Source organism: Prionailurus viverrinus, chromosome C1 (genome assembly GCF_022837055.1).
Source record: "Prionailurus viverrinus isolate Anna chromosome C1, UM_Priviv_1.0, whole genome shotgun sequence".
NCBI classification, from domain to species: Eukaryota; Metazoa; Chordata; class Mammalia; order Carnivora; family Felidae; genus Prionailurus; species Prionailurus viverrinus.
The window spans coordinates 162,239,824-162,253,183 of record NC_062568.1 but is presented as its reverse complement, the minus strand read 5'-3'; the positions used below and the strand labels follow the sequence as shown (position 1 = coordinate 162,253,183).

At 33.8% G+C, this 13,360-nt stretch overlaps 1 protein-coding gene across 3 annotated transcripts in view; it reads left to right on the top strand.

Annotated features, from left to right (window-relative positions):
* EFCAB7 (EF-hand calcium binding domain 7) overlaps positions 1-13,360 on the top strand; it is a 46,592-nt gene that overhangs the window by 2,857 nt on the left and 30,375 nt on the right. For all 3 annotated transcript variants that reach the window (XR_007155233.1, XM_047873800.1, XM_047873799.1), the window contains exons 3-6: positions 4,108-4,319; positions 4,959-5,045; positions 5,609-5,804; positions 6,255-6,376. Coding sequence is in view for 2 of the 3 variants with exons in the window: in XM_047873800.1 (XP_047729756.1) it covers positions 4,108-4,319; positions 4,959-5,045; positions 5,609-5,804; positions 6,255-6,376 (617 nt within the window). In the remaining variant the exon portion in view is untranslated. The remainder of the gene's footprint in view (positions 1-4,107; positions 4,320-4,958; positions 5,046-5,608; positions 5,805-6,254; positions 6,377-13,360) is intronic.

Here is a 13,360-nt window from a genome sequence, read left to right as displayed (position 1 = left end):
ATATATATATATATTTATTTATTTATTTATTTTTGAGAGAGTGCATGAGCAGGGGAGGAGCAGAGAGAGGGAAGGAGAATCTCAAGCAGGCTCCACGCTATCAGCACAGAGCCCAGTGTGGGGCTTGATCCCACAAATCCTGAGATCGTGACCTGAGCCGAAATCAAGAGCAGAGTACTTAACTGATTGAGCCACCCAGGCACCCCTTAAAAATATATTTTTAAAAATTCTTATTTGGTACTTTAAGATGTATAATAATAGAATTTAAAACATTTTGGTATCTGAATCACTAGCCTGAATTTGACCTCTACTGAGGAAAATGTAAAGAATATATAAAAATGGGTTGAATGATTACAAAAAAGAAATATTAGGAAACGGGTAAAGTTAAAAATTTTTTTTTCAACGTTTTTTTATTTTTGGGACAGAGAGAGACAGAGCATGAACGGGGGAGGGTCAGAGAGAGAGGGAGACACAGAATCGGAAACAGGCTCCAGGCTCTGAGCCATCAGCCTGGAGCCCGGCGCAGGGCTAGAACTCACGGACCGCGAGATCGTGACCTGGCTGAAGTCGGACGCTTAACCGACTGCGCCACCCAGGCACCCCTAAAATTTTAAAAGAGAAGTGTGCTGTTTTTATTTTTGGGGGAGGGAGGGAGAGTTGGTCTTTTTTTGCTTCTTTCCATTATATGTAAAATTTCTCTGGTTGCAAATATCCATCAGACCAATGAATTTTGTCCTTGCCAGATATGTCAAATAATTTGGAATTCTTTACTCTTGAGTGGTAAACAATAGCCAATAACACTGAATACTCCTGTAAGTTTCATCAAGGCTAATAACTTTATGGGTAGAGAAACAGAGTTATCTTGCCAACTTTAGAAGAGGTTTCCTTAAATAAAAATTCTGACATTTTTGCAACAGTGTCTTGGGTTTGTATGCAATAAGATCTCTATTTGAGGAAATCCATATTGGGGAATATGAAAATTGAAAAGATTAAATTTATATTTTATTATAAGCTATAATTTTAGGTTTTTTCCTTTATTCTTTTGGATGTCTCTTTGTAATGTTGTAATGATTGAGTTTCAGATAATCTAGATTTTTGAAAAGTCGTGTGAACCAGTGATATCTCTTTCTTACTATGTCTTTCATCTATATCTTTCTGTCATTTATGCATATAACATGTGCTATGACATTCCATTTCAAGGTTGGACAGTGCAGTACCATTGCCAGAGCTATAGAGTTCCTTTCTCCCCCAACTTATAAATAATATAGGTATTATAGATTCATGTCACAGCTTAAAGTAAACTCTGGCAAAAGATCGGTATTTTGGTGTTAACCTTTAAACATTTACAGTTTTACGTGTTCTTATTGCTATCAGACATAGTAATGGGCTCCAACTAATTCTAAACTTAGAAAGTAAATTAGATTAGTAACTACTAAATTATACCTATTTCTTAGATATGAGAATATCTACTTACTGAGTGCATGTTTAGGCATAATTAATTTTATTCTGAGAAAGTTTTTTTTTTGTAATTAATAGTACATCAAAAAACCATTTTGTTATTGAAGATAGCAACAAGTGTGTGCTGACCTGCCACTTGAGGCAAAGAGTTACACACCTGTTTTCCCAAAGCTGTACAGAAAATAGCATTTTCTCTCTTTCTTTCTTTTTCTTTCTTTCTTTCTTTCTTTCTTTCTTTCTTTCTTTCTTTCTTTCTTTCTTTCTTTTTCTTTCTCTCAAGTATTCTCTACTCCCACAGTGGGGCTCCAACTCCTTGAGATCAAGAGTTGCATTCTTTACCCACTGAGCCACTCAAGCACCCCAGCATTTTCTTTCACATGGACTTTTGACTTCAAATCACAACTTCATTTAGGTCCTGTTTATAGTCTTACCTTTTAAAGGGTGGACATTGGCTGGGGATGGAATCCTAAAACACATGTACCTTTTTCCTGACTCTCTTTATAGATGAGTTATAAAATGGCCTGTTTTTATGCTAGGCAAAATACTTGAGAAGTGTGCATGCAAGTAGGGAAGGGGCAGAGAGAGAGAAAGGGAGAGAATCCCAAGCAGGCCCCACTCTTAGCATGGAGCCTGATGTAAATCTTAATCCTACAGCTGTGAGATTATGAGCTGAGCTGAAATCAAGAGTGGGATGTTCATCCCACTAAGCCAGATAGGTGCCTACAGCTGCAACTTCTGTTAACTCTACAAGTCACCCTGGATGATGATCTTGTTTCCATTTCTCTCTCAAAGTTTAAATTATCTAGGTATGATTCACTGTCATAATCTGGAGGATGGGAACATTTCTCTTAGTCTGTGGACTTCTAATATGTTACTAACTGTGAATCATAACCACAGGTAGCAATTTTACCCTTCAGGTGTGGACTTCCTAGTTGTATTATAAACCTTAGGAACCAAGAAGTTTGAATCTCTGAAAAAAACAAAACCCTGTATTATGCTCATGCACAATGAATGTTCAAAATAAGGGACTCATAAATGTCTATATTTACTGCCCTGATCTGGTTTTTATTTCCTTGCAGATTTTTTTTTAGTTAAATTATTTTATATGTATTAGTCCTTTTTCATTAAATTGTAGACCATCCAGATTATCATTTTTTTAATGTTTATTTTTAAGAGAGAGCATGCAGGCAGGGGAGAGGCAGAGCAAGGGGTACAGAGGATCCAAAGTGGGCTCTGCGCTGACACCAGTGAGCCTGATGTGGGCTCAAATTCACAAACTACGAGATCATGACCTGAGCTGAAGTTGGACACTCAATCGACTGAGCCACTTAGGAGCCCCCAGATTATCATTTTTTATAGTGCTAAGTGTAATGCAAGATCTTGTGAAATTTCACCTATGATTGTTAGAAGTATCCAATATAAGGTTTTATAATAGAAGTTGTAGCACAATTCAAGACAGTTACACGTTTTAAAATTCTATTAATTCCTTCTCTAGTGTTTAGGAAACTTACCATGGGTTCATTTTAGATAGTGTTAGGTCTTAATATGCAGAGATTTGTTTATGTGCAAATTACCCATTTGCTGCTTTTAAACTGTACAAAGTACAATTGTTTAAAGCCATTATGTTTTAATGTGTATGGCATATGCAAATACAAAAGCCTTTCTCACATTGTAATTTGTTGCTTTCATAGATATAAGAGCATACCTTTTAAAACAAGAATGTCTGTAAAATAACCAGTTAAAGGACTGTTTGTAAAAATTCTGGTTAAAAATCAAGTGATTTGACCATTGCGTCTCTATAATGCATACTTCTCTCAAAGTATGTTGACATTCTTGGGGCGCCTGGGTGGCTCACTTGGTTGGGTGACTGACTTCAGCTCAGGTCATGATCTCACACTTTGTGAGTTCGAGCCCCGTGTCGGGCTCTGTGCTAACAGCTCAGAGCCCGAAGCCTGCATCAGATCCTGTGTCTCCCCCTCTCTCTATCCCTCCCCTGCTCATGCTCTGTGTCTCTCTGTCTCTCAATAGTAAATAAATGTTAAAAAAAATTTTTTTTAAAGTATGTTGACATTCTTGATCTTTAGCAAGGCTATAACTGTAAATAGATACTTTTTGTGTATATATTTGACATTTGTGACTTGATTAATGATTAACAACTAATGTTCTTGAAGCCCTAATGTTTAGTAGTGATGAACATTTTAGATAGATACATGCCTTGTTGACAATAGTTTTCTCAGATTAATGATTTCCTCATTTCATTAAGGTATTTGTTGGGCCAGAAAAAGTAATAATTTATACTTTTTGTGGTTATTCTTATGTCCTCAAAATAAGTGGATGGTTGTCTTTAATCTTTTTTTTTACCCTCCAGGCACTTTTACAAAGTAAATCGATGTTTTCAGTTAGTTAAACTATGTAGGTTGAGAACCAACTGTCAGAATAGGAAAAATGAGTTTAATTCTGGCATTAAATGATACCATATGTTTTTTTTTCATTTTTATAAGTCAGGCATACACTGATATCACTAGATTATCAACCCCAAAGGTGTATGTGTACTTGTGTATAATAGTGTAGTGTATAATGATTTTAAAAAATATATACTTAGGTACCAATTCCAAATGTTACTATAATAACACTTGTTTAATTGGGCAGCTCTACAGCATGCAGGAAGAAATCCATCCCAAAAGACCATTAATAAGTATTGGACTCCTCAAACTGCCAAACTGAATTTTGATGATTTTTGTATAATTTTAAGGAAGGAAAAACCTACTTCAAAAGCAGAACTACTAAAATCATTTAAGCAATTAGATGTAAATGATGATGGCTGTATTTTGCACGCTGATCTTTATAAACTTCTAACAAAGGTAAGATTTGTGAAATAGTTTTGTAATATGCATTGCTGGCCAAACTATTTGGAATCTAACTTTGGCTACCAAGGCCACATTAAAAATAGCTATTTCATTGGCAGGTGAAGTGAATCACATATAGGTTGTTTATAAAGTACTTAAGGATCCTTCTGGATGAAAAGTGCTCTGTAAATAAAACATAAAGTATAAAATTGAACCCATGTTGCAGTCCCCTTGTGTGCCTTTGCAATTATTTGCTGCTCAGAACTTTTTGTAATTTAGGAATAGGTTCATATGTGATAAATAAAAGAGAAACAAAGTATAAATGGGATTGGGAATCCATTTTGATTATTGGTATCACGGGAGAATTATCATTACTCTAAATTCAGTGATAGTATTATTACTGGATCTATAATATATATTGTTGAAATTTAGTAAACTGAAATTGATACTTTTACAAAATTTGATAAAATTGTGAAATTTTAATTTAGATGAATTTCATTATTGCTTGACATAATACTCATTCTGAGGTTTATAATGAAACCATATATTCAAGTTGACTTGTAGAAAAGATTAAAATAAATTTTCACTCTCCTCCTGTCCCTCGCATAACAAAGTGATAGTCATGTTGCTTTAAAATAAATCTTGTTTTCTCAGAGAGGGGAGAAGATGACTCGAGAAGAAGTAAATGCTGTAACAAGTTTGGCAGATGTAAATGCTGATGGCAAATTTGATTACATCAAGGTACGTAAGTTCATGCTAATGTAAATTTGTGTACTGTGTAGAAGAATTTTTAAAGGGCACATCTTTTTGATATTGGCAATGATGTATTTGATATGTTGTGTACAAAGTGTACTTGACATTTAATCTGAAGAGTATTGTAACCTGATGACTACATTAGAAATAAGCAAGGTAAAATACATGCATGTGCTCACACATTACAGATATGCACTCAAACATAGAGACTCTTCTCAGAAATATGCCGTTTCTGGGGTGGAAGAATCATAAAAATTATTTAGAACAAACTCAAGTCTACACATGTCTTATAAAAAAATAATAAATCACTTCTCTTTGTGTAACATTTTATTTTCACTCAGAGTATGACCTCCTCATTGAATCATGGCTACATTTCACTAGGTCACTTGAGAGTGGTCAATCTGATTCAAGAAAATAAAATGAGTAACCTAGTTCAATAGGAAATATATTCCATCTATCAGTCTATCCCTTGCCTACTAATGTGCATTTGCCTTCTCCCAAATGTATGATTGAAGGTTTTACCCATTGGACTACTTTTTTGTTTCCTGTAGTTTTGTAAATTATATGTGACAACCAATGAGCAATGTCTCAAAACTACTGTAGAAAAACTGGAAGTTGACAGTAAACTGAGACGTCAACAGTTTGGAAACCACATTGAAGAACCTCCTGAAAGGGACCCATCATCAGTACCAAAACCATCACCTAGAATCATAAGAAAAACTGAGCAGGAAACATTCTCAAATAAAGGTATTTACTTTTGATACTAAAGATTTCTTGAATAAGAATGAAGGGTCATAATCAGATAAGTTTTTCTTTCTATCTTAGCTTAACAATGATAAATGAGAATCCAACTTTTTGTTAGCTAGTGTTTCTAGACTCTCTCAGATGTAAAAATCTATTGAAGTAAAATTTTATTATGGAACTTGATTTGGCTATGCTCATTATATTTTATTAAAACTAAAATTTCAGAGTAAAGAGTGACTGACATATTGAAATAAAGAATCTTATTAATAGAACCTACATTAGGGACCACTAAAGCCTGATAAATATGAAACTTCTGACTTTATTTCAATAGGAAGGAAAAAAAGAAGGAAATTAATACTTATGCCTTTTATGCTACACTATGTTTAGAAACAGACTTCCTGTTGATGACTTTTGATAATGTGAGACCAAGTAATTAACTCTTACTTATTACAGGTGATACCAGGAGTTCTTCACTGGCAACAACTAGAAAGTTCAAAACGTCTATTTCCTTCACAATTACCATGGGTGCTAATAGTAACAGAAACTCAAAGTTAACCGAGCCAAATTCAATAAAGGTATAGTATTTTAAATTAATAGGTAAGACTTTTTCTGCAAATATTTGACATTAGGTTTATTAATAACTATTTGGTGTCTACAGAGAACCAATAAAGTTTGTGAAGTAATTCTTTGAGATTTTTCTGTGGATTACAGTATTTCTACCAATAAGCCAGTTTTAATGATTTTAAAGTAAAAATGATGAATAAGAATATTATTAAAAGATCTTCAATTTGAAAGTCATGTCTTTTCAATTTTTGAACTTGATGAATTGATTGTCTGATTATGAACTTTGCATAGCAATTTTTTGGTTTTGTTTAACATGTTTTCCATAGGTATTTCCTATAAATACATCATTCATTCAATATCAATTCCTATGAGAGAGAGACAACAAAGTCACCTTGCTAAGTCAATATTTGTGGAGTGTTAATATTGATCTTCTTCCTTTGTTTTCCCTTTTTAGACTCAACCTTTACTAGTTTTCTTTCAACAGAAAATAATAGCTACAGAAATATAAAACATTAACTGGAAACTGCTAGGATACATTAAAAATGTGTACCTAGAGACCTCTGTAAAAGAGGGAAAAATGGTTATGACCACATACTATAACTGCTGTTAGAAAACTGAACTGATTGTTCTCAAGGGCTACATTTTTGTTTCAAATAACAACTCTGTATTTGTTATTGAACTCTGAAGTCCCTTATATCTTTAAATTGCTAGAGAGTGACATTTGTTCTATATTAAAATTTTAAAACATTATCTCCAAGGAATTTTGTTCAGACTGTTTAGGAATCTCTACACCCTAAGCAATTTGGTGTGCATGTCCAACATGTTCACACACAATATTTAGTGTTCCAACAATATTATTTTCTACCAATGGTAGCTTTCTCTATTTTGCAACTAAATTAAAAGCTCATAAAATTAACTTAGTTAAATAATTGTGGTTTATCTAATTCAAAAGTGTAAATAATTTTAGCCAGTATATATAGAGAAAAATATTAATATGGATTATATTAAAACCATAATAAGACTTTTTCTCAGTGTTATGCTCCTGTTAATTGGGCCCTTACCAATACAATTTCTTTCTTTCTTTCCTTCCTTCTTTGTTTTCTTTTCTTTTCTTTTCTTTCTTTCTTTCTTTCTTTCTTTCTTTCTTTCTTTCTTTCTTTCTCAATGTTTATTTATTTATTTTGGGAGAGAGAGAGAGAGACAACTAGTAGGCGAGGGGCAGAGAAAGAGGAAGAGAGAATCCCAAGTAGGCTCTGTGCTGATAGTGATAGATGCAAGGGTTCCAGCTCACAAACTGTGAGATTGTAACCTGAAATCAAGAGTCAGACACATCCGACTGAGCCACCCATGCGCACCACCAATACAATTTCTTTTTTTTTAATGTTTATTTTTGAGAGAGAGATAGAGAGTGAGTGAGCAGGGGAGGGAGAGAGAGAGAGGGAGACACAGAATCTGAAGCAGGCTCCAGGCTCTGAGCTGTTGGCACAGAGCCCGATGCAGGGCTCGAATTCACCGAACTCTGAGATCATGACCAGAGCCAAGTCAGACATTCAATGAACTGAGCCACCCAGGCACCCCAATACCATTTCTTAATGTAGTTCAACTCAACAAATATTTACTGAAATGGTAATATATACCAGCCATTTTGCTTAGTATAAAATACAGGTGTTGGGTGCCTGGGTGGCTCAGTTGGTTGAGCGCCGACCTCGGCTCAGGTCAGGATCTCGCAGTTGGTGGGTTCAAGACCCGTGTCCGGTTCTGTGCTGACAGCTCAGAGCCTGGAGCCTGCTTCAGATTCTGTGTCTTCCTCTCTCTCTGCCCCTCCTCTCATGCTCTGTGTTTCTCTGTCTCTCAAAAATAAATAAATGTTACAAAAAAATTTTTTTTAATACAGGTGTTGTATTAAAAAACCACAAAATTTACAGGACCGTTAGCAATATGTCAAGGTAATATAACCTCGTATTTCATTTATTCATTCATTTATTCAGCAAGTATTTATTGAGTGGTATTTCTGTGCCAAGCACTGTTTTAGATGCTAATTAAGAGCTTTGGATAGAAACAAGCCTGTGCTTGAATCTTAGTTTTTGTCACATAATAACTGTGTGATCCTTGGTAAGTTAGTCAGCAGCCCTTTTGAGTCTCAGTTTCCTTATCTATAAATTGAGAATAATTATATTTAGTGTGTTCCTAGAAGATTTAAATCATCTCACATGTATTAAGTGCATAGCATAGTACCAGGAATCTAGTAATCACTTTAATAAATGACAGCGTAATGAATACTATTACAGAACTAATAGATGACTGTAGGAAGTGACAAAAGTATAGTTTAAGAACTTATGCTACTATTGTATGTTGTGTATGAAGACTTCAATTTAGGGAGATTATCTGAAAGGCTGATAGAGATATCCTGATATAAAGTGATGACAGCTAAGCCTAGGGTAGTACCTGAACATAGTAAGAAAGGGACAGATCTAACAGACAATGCTACAATTAGTCTATAGGCCACAGTGATTGTGTAACAAAAGACAACTTACATTTTGCACCTAAGACATCAAAAGCAGGGAATGGTGCTGATGACAAGTGGGAATTAGGTAAAAGATACTAGAAGAATTTAATGATTAAAAGAAGATGGCATACTTTCAATTTTAAAATTCTGTGACTTTCATATAAAATTTTATGTGTTTGGAAATACTTCAAGGCCTTCATATTACCTTCATATTATTTGCCTGACTTTTAATATCCTATTTCTGATCTTGATTTTTCCCACTATTGTTTACTATCTGATATTTCTTAGATGAGCTGAAGTGATTTAAAAAAAAAAAATCTGTGAATTTAAAAAATTCTGTTAGTCAGCAGGATTCAGTTCTTTGTTTGTATTTTACTTTGAATTCTTGAAATAAATTTCATAAATTTAAGTTTACAACAACTCTGAGAAGTACTTGTTATAAATATGGTTATTGTATAATTTGTTTTGAGATTGATAGAATAAGTTACTAGAAGAATAAGTTACTTCAAATACTTTAAATCTATTTTAAACAAGTTTGGGTCCCTCAGTTTCATGTGGAGTGGAGAATTATGGAATTGGGATGGAAAAAGATCTTTTCAGAAGTTAGAAAATTGTTGAAATGTATGCATAAGCCAGATTTTAAACTGTACATTCACACAATTGGTAAAGGACATGAATTACAGGAGGAAAATAAGACCTTTTCTATAGACCACTTTTAGGTACTTTATCACTTTTCTTTTTTTAATACTGAATTCTGCTTGCTTAGGTTTTATAATATGCAAAGAATGTCAGGAATTTTTCTTTGAAAGAGGAATAGCTTCAATTGCTAGTCATGATTACAATTAGACAAAGCCCAAACCATGAGTTGTAAACTCCAGAGATGTAATACTTCCTGTATCCAGACTCCCAATTAGAATGTGTTTTAAGTATGTGTGTGGTATAAAACGCATGTGTTATATAAGATATGTATATGTTGTGTATGAATATGTTGTGTAACATATTTGTTTTGTATATGTCTATGTATATAACAATACAAACATCTTAAAGTAGAAGTTAATTGTCTAAATTTTTGTGAAGGCTCCAAATAGTAATTTTGTTACAAAAGTTTCTCATATTTTCAAAATGATGATCAATTCAACTTGTCAATTAGGTGGCAATCCATATAAATTTTTTCCTTTATAAATCATCTATTTAACTTTTTGTTTTTATATACATTTTATAATTCTTTAATAACAAAACGTTCATTAACTCTTTAAACTGTTTGTCTTAATGAAAAGCAAATAGCTTTCTAATAAGTATGTGACATAGGGTATCTTTAAAGAACAACAGTGATGATGATGATGATATATAAGTTCCTCTTCTACATTTATGCTAGATCTTTTTTTTTAAATTTTTTTTAATGTTTATTCATTTTTGAGAGAAAGAGACAGAACATGAGCAGTGGAGGGGCAGAGAGAAGGAGACACAGAATCCAAAGCAGGCTCCAGGCTCTAAGCTGTCAGCACAGAGCCCAACACGGGGCTCAAACCCACCAACCGTGAGATCATGACCTGAGCCGAAGTCAGATGTTTAACCGACTGAGCCACCCAGGTGCCCAAGTTTATGCTAGATCTACTGTTTAATAATTCTACCCCCCCTAAAACTTTAATAATAATATAGGATTATATGTCAGAACAAATTATGTTCTCTACAGTGTCCCACGAAAAATGTAACTTTACTGATACATTCAAGTTTTCTGATAGTAGAATTTTCAACTGAACTATTTTTAATTTGTGCTTTTCATTATTTCCTTATACATTGCGAATGAAAATAAGTAAAATTTGTATATGACAAATGAATTAACAGTTCTTTTTCTTTTTATATGAATTTACCTGAATTGGTAGAATCTAGCACCACCTTATGCCCTGTATAAGAATTACAAGCTACTATTTTATTTCTGCTTTATATCGTTGAGAAAACTATATCACACATGGAATTTCTTACTCTGTCATTCTGAAATTTTTTTAAAAACTCAACATCCTTACATTTTTCTCATAATACTCAAACTGTCAACCTTAGTCTATAATCCTTTCAAATGGATTTATTTGAATGAGCCATTCACTTTATCAGTACTTTTTTCTTTTAATTCATAACATTTTAGTCTAGATTCTAGAGAAAAAGCTTTGTGTGATTGAAAGTCTATTTTTAAAAAAAATTAGGTTGAATAAGCACTGTGTTGTTAACAACTCTGGCATATCTTAAGAATTTGAGTGCTTTCTTTTAAGCAGGAGAGCTACAAATTCTCCTTATAATGTTATTTATATAGTATTCAAAATAATCTGATTATTACCTTGAAATTTGGTTGATATAAATCATGTGGACATTTATCTTCTATTTTGTAATAGCTGTTGTTCCACCATATTCTAGTCTTATTAACCATGTATTGTAGTATCTAGGTTGGCTGTCTTTCCAAGGAAACATAAAAATTCTCTTCCTATACTTTCTCTAAAACTGGAATTTAGGAAAGACTTATGATAATAATGTTAACTCACTCCCCAGCCAAAGGCATCTCCTGTCAACTGTGGCACTGCCTCCAAGAAATACAATAAGCACGTGGAAAAATTCTCTCATCTTTGAGTTTCCCAAATGTTACAAATTATGTTCATTACCAGTGTACCAGGCAAAATGCATTACAGGCATACCTCGTTTTATTGCATGTCACTTTATTGTGCTTCACAGATAATTGCATTTTTGTAAATTGAAGATTTGTGGCAACCCTGTGTCAGGCAAGCCTGTTGTTGCCATTTTTTCAACAGCATTTGCTCACGTTGTGTCTCTGTGTCACATTTTGGTAATTCTTGCAGTGTTTTAAACTTTTCATTATTATTATATTTGTTATGGTGATCTGTGATCCATAATTATGACCTGCTAAAAGCTCAAATGATGTTTAGCATTTTTTAGCAATAAAGTATCTTTTAATTAAGGTATGTGCATTGTGTTTTTGAGACATAATAACTATTGCACACTTAGTAGACTACAGTGTAGTATAAACATAACTTTATATGCACTGGGAAACCAAAAAATTTGTTCAACTTGCTTTATTGTGATATTCACTTTATTTCAGTGGTCTGGAACCAAACCTGCAATATCTCTGAGGTATGCCTGTAGTTTTTAATTTGTTTAAACACCTTTTTAAAAATTTATTTATTTGTTGGTTGGTTTGTTTTTAAGAGAGAGAGATGAGAGAGTGTGTGCTTGTGTGAAGAAGGGGCAGAGGGAGAGGGAGAGAGAGAATCCTAAGCAGGCTTCATGCTCAGCACGGAGCCCAATGCGGGGTTTGACCTCACTCCTCCTGGGATCATGACCTGAGCCAAAGTCAAGAGTCAGATGCCCAACTGACTGAGCCATCCAGGTGGCCCTAAACACTTTTATCAGAGGTGGGGGGGGGGGGCTGCTACACGCATGATTAAATACAAATTTAAGAAATTTCCCAGCTACTGAAATGTACATTTTTTTCAATAAGGAACCCAAATAATTATGTTTATCTTAACATTTCAATATATGGATAATTCCAAATGACAATGCTTTCTCATAGTCTATTGTAATGATTTCATAAGCCTGAACTTTCTTTAATTACTAGCTTTTGAAAAAATCATGGCAGATATTTAAATGTGCAAAAGAACAGAATTTTGAATATAGCTGGCAGTTAGGAGAGAAAGTAAGGAGACCTAGGAGACGTAGGTCCAGCTCTGGCTCTGCAGTCAGCGTAAGTTGTGACAAGCATATCCCTTTATTTTTCATCAATCTAAAGGGAAATCTGGACTGGATTGCTCGTCAGACTTCTTCTACCTTTAGTATTCTATAATTCTAAATGAGTATTTCATTCCATTCCAGATGGGTGACTATAAAAAACATTCATAAAATATTTCAGATGAAGTTCCATTTGATAATGCTATAGTCAAAGTTCATTGAAAGGAAAACATGTTTTCCATTTGATGTCAGAATCTTAGCTCAAACTGTCTAAAAGTGTAGCTTGTCTAAATACCATGTGAGTGTCTTTCCTTTCTTCTCTGTAGCAATTGTCACCATCCAAGGTCATGTTGATTATATTAAGGCCAGCTGGCTTTGAGTTAGTGTCAGCATCTGTTGTTAGTCCTTAATATATTACCATCCAAGGGATTTACAAGGAGGCTAAATGAAAATCTGTATATACTCTTACTCATCATTAATTGTTGAACTTGAACTTTTGGCTCAAGCCCCAGTTTGAACTTCATTGAGTTATAAAATTTTTGAATTTAGTACCCAGAGTATATTTTGTTTTGGAAACATGATTTAATGGTAGAAATGTTGATCCAAAAGTCTTAGACTCTAGACCTAATATTTCTACAAACTCCTTGAGAAATTCTGATTCTGTATAACCTCTGGGTACCTCAGTTTATCTGTTTATTAAAATGACTAATTTATATCTATCTATCCCTTATTGCCTCATAGAGATGTTGTTGAAATGCCA